At 41.5% G+C, this 22,425-nt stretch overlaps 1 protein-coding gene across 5 annotated transcripts in view; it reads right to left on the bottom strand.

Annotated features, from left to right (window-relative positions):
- Positions 1-22,425, bottom strand: part of STXBP6 (syntaxin binding protein 6) — a 250,429-nt gene that overhangs the window by 35,365 nt on the left and 192,639 nt on the right. For all 5 annotated transcript variants that reach the window (XM_023255615.2, XM_006932794.4, XM_045059740.1 and 2 more), the window contains 2 exons: positions 17,024-17,154; positions 15,924-16,089 (listed from right to left, as the gene is read on the bottom strand). In XM_023255615.2, coding sequence (XP_023111383.1) covers positions 15,924-16,089; positions 17,024-17,154 — 297 coding nt within the window. The remainder of the gene's footprint in view (positions 1-15,923; positions 16,090-17,023; positions 17,155-22,425) is intronic.

The raw sequence follows: 22,425 nt of genomic DNA on the forward strand, positions 1-22,425 counted from the left end.
TACTTTAAAGTCACTTTCGAATTGTCCTGTTATTTTCATTTCATTTAGAATGACTTCAACTGCCAACTATTTTGTTTTATTTTTTAGTTGTATCATATATTGTAGAACTTTGGTGTGTACCTTCCTCTCAAGTATGAAATTTTAATTTCTTCTCCTCTCACTGCCTTGGCCCCTTCTCCCCACACATAGTTTTACTGTTTCCCCTACCAGCCCCTGAGGCAACCAGGACTTCAGCTGATGGTCTGAGCTCCTGGCCTGGGTGCCATTCTGGATATCGTGGAGCCGGTCCCAAGCTAGTGGGTGGCTGGCTGGCCGCAGGTCTTGGGTGGGAAGCTACATTTGTTCTTTTTTGCCTCTCTACGAATGCAGATTCTGATAAATCACTGCCCCAGGGAAAGTTGGTCACAGCTAGTTTGTAGACTTACTGCTTGGGCAGAGAAGCCTTGGTTCCAGGCAGTGAATGTGGCTCTGGTCTCCTACTTTGTCTGGGGTACACTGTTACAGCGCAGAATCCAAACTATTCTCTCCAGACCTGTAGCCCAGCACACCAGCAGCTTCCTACCTGCTAATTCTGAGACTCGGTGTATTTCTGACTTTGCAGCTATTCATCTTTTTTTTTCCTAAGTGGCTATTTCTTTTTAATCTCCTCTATTTCATATGTGGCGGTGCTGAAGGAGCCTCAAAATGTGAATTTATGATGTCAAACTGCACCAATGTTCTATTTTTAGGACTTTTCTTTTTTATCAGTGTAACAATCCAAAAAACCCTACAACGTTCAGTAGTGATACTACTTATCTTTCCCTTTGTTGTTTTCACCAGCAACCAGATTCTCTTATTTACCTATGCCTGGCTAATTGAAATAAATGGCCCCAAATGATTAGTTTCAATTTTTTTTTTTTTAACAGGGAAAACAAATGGGTTGAGAAGCACCAGCAGTTCAGTGGTTCTGTCTACTATTATCCGTATTAAAACTTAAAACTTCCGTGTTTTTTAAACCTAATCTTAATCAGAAAGAAATCCAGCTATTTGTGTATGCATCTCAGCTTTTCAGGGATGAAGCTACAAAGTTGAAGTCGTCTAAAAGGGGGGATTCATAATTTTGGAACTATTTTCTTAATCGTCACTGAAGAAAGCTTTAAAATCTTCTTCCAAGTCTTTTATTTCCCCAAAGAAGATTTACGCATATTTCATTTTTGAAGGCTGCCATATCTAGGACTCCATCTTGATCACCCATGCATGTTGCTGGCCTAACAGTGTTTATTATGCCAGAGTGGAAGAACAAGTATTTATTATGAATAAGAGCTGAATATAAGTGTGTCACACTTTATACAGCATATATATTCCTGAAAAATTATGTATAACTTGTCTTAACAAATCATATTGCATTTTCCTTCTGAAGCATAATGTAATTTCAAAGACACATTTTCCTAGAGGAAAAGAAAATACGATCTGGGACACTGTAAGAAAGCGCAGTCCTGGGAGAGTAAACTTAATAGTCAAACGCTTAACTGGAAAATAACTTAATAGTGATAAAGCAATGAATACCATAATTCAACTGTTATACTGAAAATACAACATCACCCGATCACCCAATGTCAAAAATTATAGTAACTGCCAATAAGTGAAAACAGAATCTAGTTGGAGGAACATTCAGAACTTTGAGACAAAAACATGCATCGGTGATAGCTGCTTGGTGAGTTTTTCTACTTTTTTCTCTCTAATGGGGAAGATTTTAGAGCTAGCCCCTAGGTTCAAATCCTGACTTCTCTTTGTTGTCTATGTGGCTTTGGACAAGTTTCCTTGCCTCTCTGTAACCTCTCTGACACCCAGTTTCTTCAACTGTAAAGTGAGGATAACAATAATTACGTGTTAGAGGTAATATGAATGAAAAAAATTGCTTGGCATATAGTAGGAACTCAGTATGGGGACTATCAGTGTTGTCATCACTAGCTGGCTTTTTTTTTTTTTCCTGGAAGATAAGAAAAAAGCAGACACAGGGGCGCCTGGGTGGCTCAGTCAGTTGAGTGTCTGACTTTGGCTCAGGTCATGGTCTCATGGTTTGTGAGTTCGAGCCCCACGTTGGGCTCACTGCTGTCAGCAGAGCCTAGTTCAGATCCTCTGTCCCCTTCTCTCTGCCCCTCCCTTGTGCACACTTTTTCAAAAATAAACAAACATTAAAAAAAAGAAAAATGCAAATATAAAACATAGAACGGCACCTCTACCATATCTGACATAAGGATGCTCTGTATTTTCACTCTCTCCTCTGTGTCTGACTGAAATTCAGATTCCATATTAATTTCCCTTAACAGGATGGAAGGCAGCACCACAGGAAGGCAAGATTAAAAGAAAATATTAATTGTAACATATTAATATACTTATTTTTTAAACTTTTTTTAAAACGTGTATTCATTTTTGAGAGACAGAGAGAGGCAGAGTGTGAGTGGGGGAGGAGCAGAGAGAGAGGGAGTGACAGAATCCGAAGCAGGCTGCAGGCTCCAAGCTGTCAGCACAGAGCCCAACGCGGGGCTCGAACTCACGGACTGCGAGATCATGACCTGAGCTGAAGTCGGACACATAACCAACTGAGCCACCCAGGTTACCCTAACAAATTAATATAATTATTAATTATAACAGCCACCACTACATTCCATAGTACTCCCTATGCACCATGTTAAATATTTCATACATCATTTTATTCAATCTTTACAACAACCTTATGGAGTAAGCAGTATTAATACTGTTTAAGAAAAGGAAGTCAGACTTACAGTTTAACTTATCCACAGATGGTAAGTGACCGACCAGAAATTCACACCCAGATCTGTGCAAAGTCATTTTCTGTTTAGTGTGTATCACACCACACCAGAACAAGGCTTAAGAGACACCACAACATACTCTAGGGACGCCTGGGTGGCTCAGTAAGTTAAGCATCCAACTTTTTCCATTTCAGCTCAGGTCACAATCTCACAGTTCATGAGATTGAGCCCTGTGTGGGGCTCTGCACTGACAGCGTGGGGCCTGCGTGGGATTCTCTCTCTCCCTTTCTGTCTCAGCCCCTCCCCTCCCCTGTCTCTCTCTCAAAATAAATAAACATTAAAAAAAAATAGAAATACCACAACAGGAAAAGAAGTACATACCCTAAGCAATACAGAAAAATGCTGAAATGACATGGCAGCTATATTTTAGGTGCTCATGTTAAATCACTTCTAAATGTATGCTGAATTAAAGAGATAAATCCAAGCAGCTAATTTGAACTTGTCTGTAATGAGTACATGTTAAATAAACTTGACCTTGACATTTTGCATCAAAGCTGAAAAAAGAACTGTGTCTCTTAAGAGGACTACCACCAAGTTTTGTTTTGTTTTGTTTTGTTTTTACAAGTAGGGCATTAGAATCATTATCTGAGGAGACAGGAAGGGAAATATCAAGGAAAAGGATGATTTTAAACAAAATCAGATGACCTACAGTATCTTCATCATCACAAGGTTTAAATAGTAAGACTTCCTAGAAACTTGTAAAGAACCTACATAATGATTAAGGAAAAACAAATTCCTTAAGTAAAGAGAAAGAGCCAAGGTATAAATATCCTAGCTGGCAAAATGGGGAACTTCTTGATAATGTGGGACATGGCATGTCCTTACAGCCACTTAAATACTGGGTGTTTCATAACATGTTCATAACATGTTTAGGTGTTCTAAATTTTATATTTTAAGATATTCAACGTCTTAAATCATAATAGGTAAGTACAAGTAAAATAGTCTATAGGACATATTTAAAACTATATTATATGAAAGGAATAAAATTAAATGTAGGACAGCAGTACACAATAGTGTACATTATAGCTTTTAGAATTGTTTAGGAAAATGGTGTGGCAGGTAGAATAATGGCTTCTCGAAGATGCCTACACCCAAATTCCTGGAAACTACGAATGTGTCACCTTACATGGTGAAAGGGATTTTGCAGATATGATTAAGTTAAGGATATTCAGATGCAATGATTATCCTGAATTATCCGGGTGGAATGAATATAATAATCAGGGTTCTTACAAGACTGAGGCAAGAGTGTATGAGCCAGAGAGAGAGGCTCGAAGATGCTATGCTGGGGACTTTGAAGATGGAAGAAGAGCCATGCCCCACGGAACACAAACAGCCTCTAGAAGGTGGAGTAGGCAAGGAAATCCTTCCCTAGGGCCTCCAGAAGCAACACAGCCCTACTGACCCATTCTAGACTTTTGACTCCCAGAACTGTAAGATAATAAATTCATGTTGTTTTAAGCCACTAACTTGGTGATCATTTGCTGCAGCATCAGTGGGAAACTAACACAAATGACCAAGAGGGTAAACCTACTGTGGCTAGAAAAATTAAAATACACATGAACTCTGTGATGAGTATTTGCTTTTAAATGATGCAGGCCTTTAAAAAATAATGATCTATTCTCTTATGCAATTTTAAGTCAAAAGCTTAAAGAAAACACACAAGGAGAGTACACTGACCCCATAAAATAATTGTAAAAGTGGTTTTCCTCTCCTTTACCTAGTGTCTAAAAAGTGCTAACATTTGTAGACACCAACTAGCAGTGCAAGCTCTTGGCTTTATCACAGATGTGTGATCCACTCTGACCTTGTGAAACCACCTTCCCCCCCCCCCCCCCCCCCACTAACTCTCAACCTCTTATAATGGGAACTGGGAAGATGATCAATAAAATCAACCAACTGTGAAAATAAGGCCCATAGGATGGAGTGAAACACTGATGGAGAGAATAATATATAATAGTATAAATAATCACAAGGAGATTAGCTCTTGTGCAATATTTATATGTGATTCAAGGAATGGTCCTGACTTTGATCCATCATATTCTGTCCTGTTTAATTCTCCTTGTTGCAAAGGGGCATAAAGATGATTCTGACTGGAATGTTCTCAATCAGATTCAATGAGGAACATATTGATTCCACTTGAAAGTTCTTTTCTATGGGGCATAGTAGTATGAGTAATTATGATAATTACTTTTACATTTTCTCAAAATATAAAAAATCAGTTTCTGCTCAGACATCTAAACTCAGAAACACTCTGAATCTTCCTTACTGACATTTTGGCATGGGCCACTAATTTAAATAAAAGCAAATAGTTTCTTTCCCACTAATAGTATCCACTGAGTCTCAAATGCATGTGCACACGTGTGTGTGAGCACACATGCACACACACACTGTCACCTCACAGTTTAACCACTCAAATGTTTGTCAGAGGAAATAAATCCCTAAGCCAAGAAAGACTTGTCCTCATTCCCCCCCGCCAAACATGTGTTTTTACCCCAATATAATGATATGCTTATTTTCTTGCTTTACTGTCAGTCATATATTGTAATTGACATGCTTATGCTTTATGTGCTGTCATAGTTAGAAAGTTGTGAAACATATTCTTCCCTTTTCACAGATATGACCCACTGAATGGCTCATAGAACCTACAGCAGCATCACCTTTGGATGCCATACTCATATAGGGCTGGAACAAAAACCAAACCAACCAACGGTGAAGCCAGGTCACTCTGCATGCTTGTATACTTGACAATGAGCGAGGGCTACAGACAGGCAGCATGATGGATAAAGGGGAGCCAGAACTTGTAGGCAAGCCACAGGGTTTGTCAAGGGATCTTTGACAGACCAGTCAGAAAACCATTAGACTGGTCAGAGAGGAGGCTAACTTTCATAAGTAGTAGCTTCCTGTTACACTTCTTTATTCTACGTCTGACTCTTGAGACAGTAGAGCTTTTTGCTCTTCTCCATCAGTGGGAGCCTTTGTTCTGCTGGGTGCTTCCAAAAGTCTATGGCAGGCTCCTTTTATTCTTGACAGCAAACCAACTCTTTAAAATCAAGCCAAAGACATTCAGATTGATGACTGGCCTTTCTTCCCTAGGCAAAATTATCCAGGAATCTCATGTTTGGTTATAGAAGTGCTTTAGTGGAATTTCTATACTTACCAGTAATTATAATTTGCATTTTTATAGTATTATTCTCTGGAGAAGAGCCACAATAAGTCAGACTTCCTCTAAGTTCTTCTAATAGTCCTTCTTTAGCAGTCTGCTCATATTTTTCTGTTTGTATATCTGAATGGCTAACCTAACATAATCCCTTTGAGGGAGAGCTCCATTTCAAATTGTCTTCAAGTCCTAATAACTGGCCATCTTAAAGTTTATGTGTCTCCACTGCAATAAACTTATTCTGACTTATTCTGTTTTCCATATTTGTTATGGTGGCCAGAAACTGAGGGGATGGGGGGTGGTCCATACCCGTGAAGGTTGCCAGATAAAATATAGGACATGCATGCAATATTTGGGACATACTGATCCAAAAAAAGTACCCACTGTTTATCTGAAATTCATATTGAATGAGCATCTTCTATTTTTGTTTCCTAAATCAGGCAACCCTAGTGCTCTTGCTTCTTGCAGAACATCTACTGAATCTAATCTTGGGTAGGCACATTGCAAGCAAAAGGGTGAGGAGCGGGTGGTCTGAAATCTCTAACTGCAGATTTACACCAGTGTCTAAATTTCCGGTAACTGCCTTTGCTAAATCTAGTGATTTAGATTTACTTTAGTGATCAGAAACAAGGCAGAACTTTTTAGAAACTTAGGATATAATGTGGGCTGGGGGGAGAAAGCCATTCCATTTACCTCTTCACTGCAGGTTTGAGAAATGTCAATTTCCTGTAGAGTTTTTCCCAGGTACTATGCAGAAGCTCCTCACCTTTATTCCAGGAATGAAATAGGACGATGGCCTTGAGCCTTGAAGATGACATTCTGATCTGCTGTCCACAAGGTGTGTGCCCTGAGGCGTATCCCCAGAAGGAGGGATGAATTTAGCAATCATGAAATGATCATTCTTAGAGTCAGGCCAGTTACTGAATTTCAGCTTCTCTTCACTAAAATCCCATGTTAGTCTTAGTACCTGACATGTCTACCTTACAGCAAGGCAACAACTTTTGAATGCCAGCTGAGGGGAGTTTTCATTGGTCTATGGGAAGCAAGGTAAGTAAGAACAATGTGCTAAGGTTTTCCTAAAGGTAGACGGTTCTAGTTTAAGGAGTAGTTCTTTATTTCTGGAGAGTGTGTTCTTTTAATCTTTTCATGTTAAAGTAAACTTTCTTGTATGAAATTATGGTGATACTGGATATGAAGACTCAAAAACTGTTCTTACATAGAAAAGTGACTGGCACTCGTCTTTAAATCTGAAAGTATGGGCATCATGTAGCACACTTTTTAGGTCTGTTTCAGAAATACCACTTCTTGTCTAACGCTATTAAATAATTTTACATCTGATTCACGTATCCCCCTTTTTGGCTGGAGAAAGAGAATTGGACTCAAAGAACTATTTTAGGCTAACAATATACTGGTGGAAAAGGAATATTTCTATTCTCTTATAAAGTTCAGAAAACATGTTTCAGGTTTTTTCTTTCCTACAGGAGGATCTGAATTATTTGCCCTGATCTCTGGCACAGCATTACTCGCTATTTTAAACATCGTTGTTTTGGTAAGTCAGCAGTCACATATGCACTCTATAAATGTCAGACATAAAATGCAACACATTCAGCATTTGATAAACCATGGCAAACAACTTAGCACTCCAGGCATTTGAAATGTCCATAACATAGCTCAGCTCATTCCCACTTGGAACAAAGAAATTGCTATTTTTTTTTTGCTATTCTTTGGGCCAACGTGGATTAGGAAAGCACAAGAAAATGTCCTTGCTTCTTTCATAAGAAAGGGCTTTTGATAAATATCACAAAAGAAATCATGTAATATTATGAATACACAAATCACAATTTCCAAGGTTTTTTTTTTTTTTTTTTTCTCATAGACTATTCAGACATGTCCTGGTACTTTGCAAAAACCCCGTTTGGTTGACCATTTTAAAGTTCATTTTAATCCTCACACCATTCCTTCAAGGTCTCTGTTACTCTTCACGATACAGAAGAGCATAGAGAGGTTGAGTGTAAGTTAAGTGGCTTACAGGAAGTTGCAAAGTTAATGCGTGATGCCACCAAAGACAGGGATAAATGAATGGAGTCTGCTCTATTGTGCTCTATTACTACATCAAGTTGTGTAGATGTGACCTCTGGTTGATTCTGAAAGTAAGAATGGCTCTAATCCACTGCAGGTTATTTAACCATGGGATAGACAAAATATGTTTATGATCCTTGTCAAGCTAGTAAATGATACCTTGGATCGCACCCTTGGTTTGGTTCAAGATTTTGATGGAGACGCATGATTCAAAAGCATGTAATACATGAAGTCACTCTTGGCTCAGGAAGACTGACCACAGCCCACCAGCTGATTCACTGTGTGTCTGAGTGTTGCTTACAGGCAAAGAGTGATGAAAAACAAGAAAATCACATCTGTGACCCAGTTTTTCTTTAGTTTTTCTTTAGTTACTAGTCATTTGTAACATCATGCACAGAATTGCATAGAACCTAAGGAAGGAGTCCTTGGTTACTTCAATGTTCTCACTTAAAATAAAAACATCTGCTTTTGATTTACCTCCTGGGAACAAGATGAGGTTGAATGACCCACTCAGAAAATATGAGAAAGCTCATAAATCACCCAACATAATAACTGGCAATGTTGTCCTAAATTGAAACAATAAATACATAAAAGATCCAGATCCAGAAACCTCTCAGGGCTTCTGCTAGAATGTCCTGCTCCTAATGGTGCTTAGCCAATGTCGGATGGTTACGTCTGTGATTCATGTAGCATCATGAACATCTAACTTGTTTGATACAATAGTTACAGTGGTAGGATCTCAATAACCAAAACAAATAGAAAACCCTAGCTGGGCTTTCCCAACTGTATAATTTAAATATTGGTACTGTTGTGGTGCCTGGGTGGCTCAGTCGGTTGAGCGTCTGACTTTGGCTCATGTCATGATCTTGTGGTTCGTGGGTTTGAGCCCCGCATCAGGTTTTGTGCTGACAGCTCAGAGCCTGGAGCCTGCTTCAGATTCTATATCTCCTTCTCTCTTTCTGCCCCTCCCCTGCTCATGCTCTGTCTCTCTCTGTGTCTCAGCAATAAATAAATGTTAAACATTTTTTAAAAAACTATTTGTACTGTTATTTTTATTGATGCATTTTTTTTTTGTTTCTAGTCTTAGTTTCTTACTCTCTCCAAAAAAGTGTCTATAAGCTGAGTCTCTGATGAAATACCATGCTGTCTAGGAAAATGAGGAGGATGGAGTAATGGAAGACTGGTTGATAAATCTGTGTGTGTACAGGATTGATATAATTAACAGTCATTTACAGAGATCTTTCAAACAGAATTTTAAATTCGGTCATAAATACCTTGTTAAATCGGCACGATCTCGTCTTCTACTTAGCTGAATCAATATAAGGAAAAGATGTGCTTATTAAGTGACTTGAAAGTCATGGCCTGCATTGAATGGATGGGGAATGAGGGACAGGCCTTGATGGAGGCACTAACTCCATTCCTTAAGAGCTGTGGATCCGGGGCATGCTCCTTATAAATCATTTTCCTTGTTTGGGCCAGGGCAGAGGAGAAGTGAAGTTTGTTATTTTGTATTTCTTCAACAGTGACAAAGAAAGCCACTGAAGGAACTCTGACAGGGATTCCTGTTGATTTAAAGAACTATAAGGAACACTTTATCGCTGTCACAACAGTGTGTCACTGAACAGCCTGGCTGTCTCCTCTGTTCCGCATCCGGGTGGTGGCATTAAGCAGCAGCAATATGGTGGTTTTAACACAATTTAACTTGGTACACGAATGATAATCTCTAATGTATGCGTGTATGTGTGTGTATCCCCCAGCATATTAAGGCTGAAGCAGTGGGGCAAAATTACACATTAATCTAGTCTTGAGAAAGAAACAATTCATTGTAATGTGGCGCTGGCTGGAGCATGTGTAGGAGCGCGAGGTTCACATCCCACAGAGCCATTATTCAGTGGCAGAAAACATCCCATCATAGAGAAGAAATATAAGAATTATGGCAAATGTTACAGATTCCCTTGAAGTAGTATATTAATATATTGGGATTAAGAATGACCATAGTGGGGCACCTGGGTGGCTCAGTTGGTTAAGCGTCCGACTCTCGGTTTCAGCTCAGGTCATGATCTTATGGTTTCGCGAGTTTGAGCCCTGTGTTGGGCTCTGTGCTGACAATGCAGAACCTGCTTGGGATTCTCTGTCTGCCCGCTCATACTGTCTCTCTCTCCCTCAAAATAAATGATCTTAAAACAAATTAAAAAAGAAAGAATGACCATATTGATCACTGTTTTTCCCATTAAAACACCATTACGAGGTACCCATGTGCTCTTTTAAGAAGTTACTTGTTATTCCACCTTACATATGCCCGTGCCTAGAGCACTTGCAAGGTGAAATATTCACAACCTTCACCCAGGGATGACCCTGCATTATCTGGAAGAAAAGTACAATGCAAAGTCACACTTCAAACCCTGAGAGTCTTTTCCATCCCAGGGGAATCCAGCGTAAAGCCATTAGGTGTTTCCTTTAGCATACCAATCAGCAAGGGAAATGAGGGCAAGCCTGCTATGAAGGAGACATCAGAGACATCTGTGTCCCTGGAATTCTAATAGAGCTCAGAAGTCCGGGCTTGATACCATCATTTGAAGGGCTGTGCATAGGAAGGCAACACTTAAGAAATTTACTTTGGTGATGATGAAAATATACGGCATTTCAAAATAGGCTGCTTTGTGGAAAAACAATCTGCCACATTCCAAAATCTGAACATAGCCAACATTGGAATGAAACTCTCTAGATTAACTGTTGCAGTAAGAGAGAGCTCATTTCACCCTGCCCCTGTCTGGCTGGCAACTGCTATCCATCCTTTACAATGCAGCTCAGCAATCACCTTGGTGTTATTGAACTGTTTATTATCTATTTACACCTGTTGTCTCCCCAGAACAGTAAGCAAAGTCAGCAAGGTATCTACGTTGTTGTTGGGTCTCTCCAGCTAGCTCAGTGCCTGACAGATAGGCGGTGCTGAGTGAATGCTTGTGAAATCAACGAGGACACATGCGAAATTTGGCTGCAAACCGCATAGGAGGGTCCACTGAAGAAGGAGCCATACAAAACAGGTGAAAGAACAAGAGGTAATTGTGTGGGTTAGCCAAGGCTGTTTGGGTTGAGTTCAAGAAAATGCTAGGACGTGCTTCAGTCTGTACAGAAGCTTGCCTTGAAGAATAAATCATTTTTTTCCAGAAAGTAATTTATAACACTTATTGAAGAAAACAGGTTTGCAAAGAATCTACGTTGTGGTTCTAGCACAGAAGTTGTTCAATACCACTACAGATTTCCATAGTCCACAGCATTAGGCATAAGAATAGGGTGATAGTAATCGCTACGAAAGGTCGGAGTAAATAAAAGAGCAATGGAGAGCCATGTGGGATTTACGAAGGAAAATAAAGAAAGCGATACAACAAAGTTCCCCATGGGACCTTGACTTAATATGACATTCCCACTGTCTACACTGATACTACTATTTGGGAGCAGACCACGTTTCTTCGAAATGAATTAGCTGAAAGGAAGTCTCTCCTTTGGAATCCAAAGTTCTACACATATGATTAACACCTTGGAGGCATCTTTGAAGTGCAAATGTGTTACCACACACATAACAGTGTATCATCTCTGCCTACGATAAACAGAGAGAGAGACCAAAAAATCTAGCATCTCAGAAATGAACCCGAGGTTCACTTTCAGGGCCCCTTTCATTCATGATGCCATGTCATATTTTAGTAGAAAGACTGGCTTCATGCCTCCGCCTTCGGTCTGGTTAAATCTAGGTTTCTTGGTAGCTTAGGGATCCAGCAACTAAATGAATGGTTTTGTTATCTTTGAAAGGTGACCAACCTTTAATGAATTAAATGAGAGGTAGAGTGGAAGTTAGGAATGACCAAGCCTGGAGGACTTGGTTCCAGCTTCCAGGTCTTCCTACTATCCAGGGAAGAGAGGATGGCTGCCAAGATGCTGACAGAGGCAAGAGAAGAAACCAATGCTTCCCCTCTTCACACCTGCTTAGAGCATCCTGCCCTCTTTCCGTTTATGAGGGCCTTCACTCAGCCCTACAGACTGTACATGTGTCTCCTGGGTTCTGTAACCAGCATCAGAAGATCAAAGCTTCCCAGTCCGTCCTCTGGAGATGGAATATCACGTTTGCAGGAGAGAGTTTCAACCATGTCAAAGAATCCGTCTCTGTGTAACTGATTTTCCCCGAGGGAAAGAGAAAAACATGGTCATGTGGGGTATATACCATCAGTAACTACAGAGAAGAACTGCATGGAATTGTAGATATTTAAAATGATGATCCTGTCTGAACTGGTATTAAAGAATGTGCGGTTCAGTGGGAGTCAGGCGGACTTGCTTCCAGTACTGGGACCTCAGTAACGTGATTCAAAATCACTGGTCCTCAGCTTTCCCAATGCCAGGGTTAGGCCAGATGCAGAGTACCTGAGAGGTCCAGGGAGTGGCCAGAGCTCCATCATCCTTCCCAGCCACCAAAATAGTTCATCTCTTTATTATGTTGAAACATGAATAATATCAGATGAACAAAACCGAAATCAAAAACAACCAAAGAGCAAGGTGGTTTTAAAGATCCCTGATAACTCCATCATTCTTAGGACCAAGAGGGGGGAAAAAAAAAGCTTAAGACTTCCTATCTTAATCGCATACCAACGATAAGACAAGGAAAAGAGTTAAAAGTATCTATAATCTCTGGCCCTCTCCTCTTATCTCCCTTTGTTAAAACCTAGGGATGTGCTGGCTAATTATTTTCTCCAAATTCCTACATAACTTCAGGGGCACCATTCATAGAAAAGACAATGTCACTGTGTCCCCAGGGGTATGGCACTCAGTGGCCCTGGGGAAGATAAATTTAGAGTGGAGAGGCCTGTGTTTGAATCTCACCTCTGCCACTTACTAGCTATATGACCCCTGGCAAGCTATTTGATGATCTCTCTGATCCTCTTTCCTTTTCTGTAAAGTAGAGATAATAAATTTGATTTCCAAAAGCTACTGTAAAAGGCTAAATGAGATAACATATGTAAACAATCTGGTGTAGGGCAGCATACCAACGCTGGTATTAGTTCTTTAAAATCACAAAATCTGTGACATTTCACAGTTCTGATAACAACCGGTTCTAGGATGTGTGACCCATACGGTGAGGACAGACCAAAGGATACTGTGGAATTGAAACCGATTTCATCTGCTGAAGATAGGGTAGGTATCCCGAAAGTTAAAGGGGTCAGAATGTTGTGACCCAAGAACTATGCACTTTTTAAGTCTGAACTGTGGTAAGTGGCAGAAAGGAAGACTAATTGGTATGCTAATTAACTAGGGTATGTTGGTACGGCTGTTACCAAGGACAAGCAACAAGAAGACGAGGTGCACGCGTGAAGGATCTATGTGCTGCCAACAAATTACATGTGCTTAACTCAAACTTTTTTGCCTTCCTTAGGAATCTAAGACCTGTCAATATTTAACTGTGCCAAGTCTTTTATTTGCCTTGTAATTAAGAAGTGATTAATCTACACAATAAAGCTGTAACTTAAGCATTATCGATTCTCTAAATATTAAAACTGAAGTGGACTGTAGATATCTAATCCAACCTCCACAAGTCACACCAGCGAAAAGTGAGGTCTAAGGAAGACAAGATACCAGCGAAAAGTGAGGTCGACGGTCTCAAAAGGCAGAGCCAGTTCTGGCACTTGGTCTCATTCACTTAGTCTTCTTCTTACTACAGGAAATCAATCTGCAGCTTTATTCAACACACAACAATTTAACATTGGATATATGGATTCCTGTCTCAACTCTACAGACTTTGGGATCCACAGGGCACTGGAAGACCTCTGAAGGGCTGAGCCAATGACTGACAGAAGCAGCTGAGTGGGACTGTGTCGGAAGGTCTGAGGACATTCAAGAAGGTAATGAAGGGCTTACAGAAAGGCTGTTAGGGATCTGCCAGTCTGGAACATGGGTGGTGAAACTGGGGTCCATTAAGGAACCAAACGATTTTCTATATCTAGGACAGAGCACAGTGACCAGCACATAGTACAGCACGTAGCAGGTACTTAATGCTTACTTGTTGTATAATCGGATGATGAACCAGGAATGGATGAATGAATGAATGCATGCCTGCATGAAAGGAACTGTATCGAGAGAAGAAATGAGAGCCTCAGAGAGGCAACAGAGAGGAGGGACCACCTAGTGAGAAGAGGCAGAGAAGAGCTACCAAAGCTCCCCTCAACCTTAGCAGGAAGGACGAGACTCGTTTCTCTTGCAAGGACAGTGGAGGGAGTGCGGCTGTGGCCCTCCTGCTTCCGCCTCACATTTCCCTTCTGAGGAAATGTGGTAGTTCCCATGGCACCGCTTCTGCTTCTGGCCACTCTGCTCTCAGGACGGAACGAGCAGAAGTGGAATGTGTGAGGGGAGTCTATCTCCAAGGGCAACAGAAATGTCAAACCCATAATGTCACATTATTTTCAGAGGAGACTCTGCCTAAGTGCTATCCAGGCATCTACTGACCATACGGACCCCGATGGAAAAATTCTTCCTAGTAGGAACTTGACATCAAGAAACCAATATGATTCTAGGATAGCAGAGAAAATCCTACCCAGTGAAGAATGAGGGAAAGCTGGGATTTCCCGGTCAATTCTCCAGTCACTGAAAAACTCAGTCATCTGTGGCCATGAACCCAGGGCACTCTCACATGCCACATCTGTTAAAGCTGGGCTTTGCAGGTGGGATTCACGTGAAGAGTACTGGTGGCCTAGACATGAGAGCAGTATCTCATTCTATTTTCTAAACAGTAAGAGGTCAGCGTCACATGTTGTCTTTCAACATCCACATCTCACAGTTTTTACTTCTGTACACAGGATGGGGCCGCTTTGAAGAAAATAGGCACTACTCATCACCTCTGATATTTTTCTAGGACTAAATGGAGAAGCTATAATAGAATACTGCATCAACGCCTAAGGAAGACCTTTCTAGGTTCTTATGACGTAAGCAACTCACTGTTTGAGATCTTCCCCCACGACATCTAGCAGACCAAGGGCAGAATGGCAGTATGCACACGTTAGGTGTGTGGCCAGACTAATGGGTTCTGAGCCGTGTTCATATGAAAGATACGTACAGCCTGAGGAGGAGACGTAGTGTCTATGACGTGACCTTCATTTGACATTTGATTAAGATAAAGTTGGGGCACAAAAAACTTTTTTCTTCAAAACCCGGAGAACAGGTCAGTGAAGAGAGCAATGATATAAACTTCCTTCCTCAGCTCCCAGAGTGACTGGCAAGGCTTTTTGAGAATATTTTTAGCACAGTTTCAATTCCCTAAAAAGCAATGCCACCTAAAAGAAATGTGTTAAGCACCCTCTAAATGTTTCTCATTAAGTTGCCAACACTGGTACTCACCCCTTAAGGCTGGCTTACAGTGCTCAGCCTAACTCCCCTTTGTGTGATATTCGAGGAATAAACGTGAGACTAGCTGCTATTTGAAAGAAAGAGATTATATGTGTCAGAATCTACATGTTAATATTTGGAGAATATCTTGAGACATAATAGGAAAAAGCAGCCTAGAAAACGGCGCTCTGCAATGAATTTATAGAAATGGTAGTCAAGAAACCCAAACCGAAAGGTTTTCCTAATGAGGGGACAGGTTTGTTCTTATAGCATAACTAATCTTAGCTAAGTGGCTAATTCTTCCGCAAAGACCAGATTTGGTTAAGAATGAAAACATTCCACTGGGTCTAGATTTAGCATACAATGAACTCCCTAGACTGGTCTTCATGCTGTCCAGCTCTGAGTATCCTGATTCTTTTTTTGCCTTTAATCATGTTGCCGACACCTACCTTTTCACGTGAAAGCGAGTCTGAGGAAACGGGGTGGCCAAAGCCGTACGAATGTCCACTCACCTCCCATGAGTTTGGACTGGCAGTTAATAAACTCGGGCTTCCTGTCCGTGAGGTACCTCTGGCAGGTATGGTGGAGGATCTGGAAGAAGGTGCATTTTTCTGAAGCTGTGCTGGCCACCCACTGGTCAAATGCGTTTTCAAACAACAGATCAAATTCTGCAGAATCCTGGAAAAGACGGTGAAATGAGTGTCGATCTCAATCTAGAAAAACTGCGGCTTCCAGCATACCCCTGACAAAAGGCTCACAAAAGCTGAAACGCCTTTCAAAACTTTGGTCTTAATCACAAGGCTCATCTTTATTAGCACCCAGGTGCATGGAAAGAAAGTTCACCTTTCTCTGTTTATCAAGCAAACCCCAAATCTTGGAGTATTTATAGATGTCCTTAGGAAGCTACGCTCACAGAAGCCCCAACAGCTTACTACACATTGACCTGGCACAATTTAGACTAGATACTGCCTTCCCGATGACCCGGAAAAGGTCACGTTCTTGGCAGTGAAACCCATGAATCTTGCCCCTAACCTTTGGTAAGGAAAAGATTCTCCCTTATTATTTTAGCATATAGTGACAATTTACATTTTATTCCTCCTCATTACCGAGGTTTTATACAGTGAGTATGTGTGAACAAAAGGGAAGGTACTTAAATAAACAGCTCTACCTTAAAATGTTTCTCATATTAAATCCAATAGAATCCTAATACATAATTTGTAAGGTGCCACCTATTTATTTGCTTGCTCGGCTAATAAATCTCATCACTGGTGATATAACGAGATACATGAAGCTTTGATGAACATGGGTTTTTCGTATTGGTAACCATGGACATGATATCTGAACTCTGCTCTTTGTACTTGGCTGATAAACCTACTACAGGAGCCAGCACTTCTTCAGCGTGCATCCCCTTACGTTTCTTCATCACACATGATGAAAAGACTTAGAGTTCCCCATAAGAAGGGCATAGAAATAAGAAAGTCTTAGCCACGTAACTGAAACAGAGAAATAGCTTCGCTAAAGAGGACTCAGACAACCACCACCACTGCCAAGGTCAGCGAGGGAGTCATCGTGTGAAGAGACCACCTTCGCTCAACACCAGACATTCACTCACCCGATTAGGATCGATGCCATTAACCTGGCGAAGCTGCTCAAGCATCCACTGTGACCTCCGCACGAATGACGTGGAGCCTTCAAACTGTTTGACCTTCGTGATGGACGCCTGTGTGGGTTTCTTGTTTGTCACTGCCAAGAGAAACCACTCAGATTAGTGGGTGTGCAGGTTGGTTGGTTTTCATCTTAGATTTACATGTGTACACACACAAAAACACACAGAATATGAATACATGTGCCTTTTATTTTCTAAGAGAGAGAGAGAGAAAGTGAGGGGGGAGAGGGGCAGAGGGAGAGAGAGAATCTCAAGCAGGCTCCTTGCTCAGTGCAGAGCCCGATGTGGGGCCTGATCCCACAACCCTGGGTTCATTACCTGAGCTGAGATCAAAAGTCAGACACGCAACTGACAGCTACCCAAGAGCCCCTGAATACATATGCCTCTGATGAGGGGTGAACTCAAAAGAAACAGAAGTTCTAGTCTCTACTCTCAAGCGATTGCAGAATAATTATAATTTTAAGGGTTGCTTCATTTCTGTCTTCATTCATTCAAACTGAACACGCCTCAATCAGGTAACACCGGGCACTTTTAATGGAGGCTACAAGAACATGGTGACCAACTGCACGGAAAGAAGCATACAGCGTTGACAGGTGTCAGGGAGAGGTCACTAGGAAAGGCTGGATTTTAAAGGAAGTGGATGTTACTGGCTCCCCTAGTGAACTGCAATGTATATACCTAGCGTGGTATTTGAATGTAAACATACCGGGCTTCCATGGTAAGAGAGGGAATATTTAAAACATTATTTGGCTTTAAAATATTGTCCAGTTTGAATCTAGCTTGCATCTCTTTATGCCTGCATTTGGCATTCACATACCCGCCTGCCCCACATTCCTGAGGCTTCCACACCTGCAGGACCGAGACAGTTCCTCCTTCCAGCCTTAGTCAGTTCTTCCTTTGCCCCTTCCATGCCGAGAATGGACAGCATCACCTCTCAGACGGAGGTCAAGCACCGGCCGCTAGGAGAGAGTCACTCTGGATATTTCCACATCTGCTTATTTCGTGACTTAGAGCCTCAAGGGTGGAGACGTAATTGAGTGTTATAAAAGGGCTTAACGTAAAAGCTCCTCCCGAGGCCTGGCTGTACGAGTTGTAAAATTTAACAGAAACGATGCTAGTAAGGGAACTAGGAGAAGTGGAAAGTACTACTTGTCATGAATGCAATCCTAGGACGACTGTGCAGCAGTGGCACATTCTTTCTTTGTTTCAAACAGCCCTGCAGATCCTGTATTTCCATATAACCCTGTGGATGGTCATTGGATGGCAAAAAGAATCCTTGAGGGATGAAGGACAGCAGGCATCTACTGTGGTCACAGTTCCTGGTAAGAAGGACCCTCCTTCACGCACACTAGAGTTCAGGGCAGTTGCAGTATCTGCGGGCGTTAAAGCAGGAACCCAGGGACCAAGAGCGGAATGAAATGTGGGCATCTTGCCTTTACGTTTGGCAAGAACTGCATGGTTCCAGGACTAACGACCTGTTTTTATGACCTCGGTACAATCTTTCCCCTTTGCTCCAAACCAGGATTTAGCAAACACTTAAAAAACAATTTCAAATAATGCTTAGGTTTATTACCCATTATTTCAGTTATATTTGGCTAAAAGCTTCTGAACATTTCATGCCAATTACGTTTACTTTCATGGTTAAAAAGTCATCATCCCCTTAACACCCGTGATCAGAGGAAATTTTACAGTCTTCTGTTCACACACAGTCTGCCTGGCTTACAGCTCCACGAATAAGTCTGCTAAGTCCTCTTAGGAATAATCATTCCCTGAACTAAATTCAGGCAATAGTAGCAGTCTGCCCAGGGCTCTGTCTATCCGTTTATTTTGTGTGCCTCCTATGGGATCTAATAGGTCTCTCTGATAGCCATGCCCTGCTCTTCAGTTTTCATGTTAGAGGAAACAAGACACCTGGAATACATGCAGGTCCTAAAATGTGCTTAAAAGATTAAAGAATACGTTTCAATAACAGGAAAACACGGGTTCCTGTATTAGACACACACCCCTAAACACACAAAGAGGATTTCCTCCTTTGTTTATGTAAATCACACGACATTTAGGCATCCTGGGAAACATGAGGGTTTCCCTTCTAACTTTAAAGTTGTTATGAACTCCTATTTTTACTTCTGGTCCATTTATTTCCAAGTGGTTTACAGCATTATAAAAACTCAAACACAATGCAGGGTCCCTGTAATTACTGGCATGCTGAGGATTGACATTTTAGAAAAAGCAAGTTCCACTGGAAGTCTGTCACTGAAATGAGAAGGGCAGGAACCCCACCCACATGACAAATGCCCCACAGAACTGCTAACAAAGATCCCGCTACAGAGCGATCATTTTTCACGGAGGCAGTTACAACTCCAACCACTGCTGCCTTGTTCTCCCCATTAGCTTTTTCTTTGCCCAGTTCTTGGAATCTTGGTAGTCTTCCTGGGCACTGAGCCCGGTTTAGTTTAATTTTTGTTTATTGTTATTATCTCCAACATCCCAGTTTCTATTTTGAAGCAGGTGCCTTAAAATTATATTATTATATACACATTATGTGGAGTTAAATAAAGACTTTCCCCTTCGGAAACCAAAACAACTGCACAAAGACACCACTGCCAGACTTTCTGAGTTCTGCGTTTGATGGAGCCATGTTTAACCCTTTCATTGCTTTGGTGTTTTCAGGGTCCATAGCTGGTAAAACAAATATGCTGGTCAAATTCTGGAAGTCTAGTGAAAAAAAGTCATCTATCTTCTCCTTCCAAAGGACACCTGGTTGATAGCATACCCTGGATCAGTAATATCGGAGTGCCCTATGGCCAACTACCCCAATACAGTAGACTCTGCATTCATTATTTTGAAGAACTTTAAAGGGCAGATAACCAGGGCACTTCTATCATGCCTTCAACATTCATGGGGAAAAGGAAAACATATAGGCATTTAAAGAGGTAGGGTGAGGGGTGCCTGGGTGGCTCAATCGGTTAAGCATCTGACTTCAGCTCAGGTCATGATCTCACGGTTCCTGAGTTTGAGCCCAGTGTCAGGCTCTGTGCTGACAGCTGGAGCCTGTTTCGGATTCTGTGTCTCCCTCTCTCTCTGCCCCTCCCCCACTTGTGCTCTGTCTCTGTCTCTCAAAAATAAATAAAACGTTGAAAAAAAAATTAAAGGGGTAGGGTGAGCATGACACTCCCAGGTAAGACCACCCAGAATCACCCTGGCCCTCTACTCCAACGTGCACCAGAATCATCTGGGAGTTTTTACAACAAATAACACCAAACCACGTGAATCAGAATCTCTGGAGGTGTGGCCTGGCACCCACATTTTGAATTTCCTCAGGTGATTCCGAGGCACTGTGACTGCTGAGGCCACTGTGGTGTATGAACTCATTTCACAAATATTTATGGAACATGTATCAAGATGGGAGGCACAGAAATAAGTTTTGTGGGCAATTCGAAGATTGAATAAGATATGGTTCTGAGTCAAGGACTTGGGCGGTGGGAGGGTTGTTAAAAATGATGCAAACAGTGCTAATGCATAACCAGAGTCACCTGAGGTGTTGGGGAGGGAGGGGGCTTTAAGGACCAAGGCAGAGCTGGGGGAGGTCAAGCAGGCTTCATGAAGCTGCCAATATTCCAGGTAATAGACCATTAGCCCTCGCCTGGACTTCTATGATTTCTCCCAAACTGGTTCCTCTGGCCAGATTGGCCATTCAAATTTAAAATATGGAAGACTGAGCCATCTTTTAAAATCTCCTCAGTGGCGTCCCAAAACATTCTGAATAAAACCCACGGCCCTCACCGTGACCTGCAAGGCCCTAGATGATCTGGCCCTTGAGTACCTCCCTGTTCTTATTTCCTTCCACTCTCCTTTCTGTCCACTAGGCTCCAGCCATCTTTTGCTCCTGGGGAACTACAACCCCTTTCTACCCTTTGCAAATGCTGTTCCCTTCATAGAAATGCTCCGTCCTTTTTTTTTTTTTTTAAATTTTTTTTTCAACGTTTATTTATTTTTGGCACAGAGAGAGACAGAACATGAACGGGGGAGGGGCAGAGAGAGAGGGAGACACAGAATCGGAAACAGGCTCCAGGCTCTGAGCCATCAGCCCAGAGCCTGACGCGGGGCTCGAACTCACGGACCGCGAGATCGTGACCTGGCTGAAGTCGGACGCTTAACCGACTGCGCCACCCAGGCGCCCCCTTTTTTTTTTTTTTAATGGTTGTCTCTTGTTTGCCATTTGGATTTCAGCTTACATGTCAACTCCATAGAGAAAACTTGTGTGATCGTTGATCTGTGTAGGCTCCCTCGCCATGTTATTTCTGTCACTGAACTCTGTTCACTGCAAAACAGGTTCACTTTGAACCTGGATAAAATACTCAAAATTTGCCTCTCTGGCATATTTGTAAAGCATAAAAACCAGGCTGCTATGATGTGCATCTGGTCCTAAAACATGTAAGAGGTGGATACATCCCCACATGGATCTTTGTGGTTTGTGAGGTAGGATCCTATGAATTGACATAATCACAAGTGACATTTTTCCCAGCAATTACAATTTCTAAAACTCTTTTTTAAATACAGCCTCTGGTTTTTTCTCTTGTGCTTGACGACAGTTCTGTGACAGAGGCAGGGTTACTGTATTATCACCCATTGTATTTATAGACAAGGAAACTGAGGCAGGGAAAGCACTGACTTGCCAAAGTAATACTGTTAACCAATGGGAAGACTGCAACTTGCACAATAAGCTTAGGGTCCACTGCTCTTTCCACTGTAGCCTTTTGCTGCAATGTCAAATGCCACATTTTATTGCATGTGGGATGCTCATTAAGGTAAGGCCTAACTGGATTTTTTGTTCTAATAAGGATACTACTGTTGTGATTTTGACAGTATTCTGAACTGTTATTTCCTTAACATCTCCCTTTAGATAAACGGCTTTTTCCTTGAATAAGTTAATGAGAAACAAAATACATGAAAGCCGTAAATAGGTACATAGCTCTGCCTACGTTAAATAGAAAATAATGTAAAAAATACAATTAAAACATAAATGCTATTAATTTCAACTTAGAGAGTTGTCAGGGGAAGCTCTGGCATTTGAGGTCCACTCTAAGGTAAAATGGTGATTAGCGAGTGTAGACAGGTGTTAAAGACAATCAGAACATAGATGTTCCCCACGCTTTGGAGTTATCCAGGCCTAATGCTGCTTTTTCACTCCCTCCCACTCCTGTCACCCACTGCTTTCTACTGGTGACAGAGAAAAATAGAAGCATGGGGCCAACCAAACTCAAGTCCTTCTGCTACCAGCTCAGATAAAAAGAATGTGGTTCTCATGGGGGCACATCTCTTCATTAGCCTTCATGTAAACTTTATTT

The sequence above is a fragment of the Felis catus genome, chromosome B3 (assembly GCF_018350175.1).
Source record: "Felis catus isolate Fca126 chromosome B3, F.catus_Fca126_mat1.0, whole genome shotgun sequence".
Lineage (NCBI taxonomy): Eukaryota > Metazoa > Chordata > Mammalia > Carnivora > Felidae > Felis > Felis catus.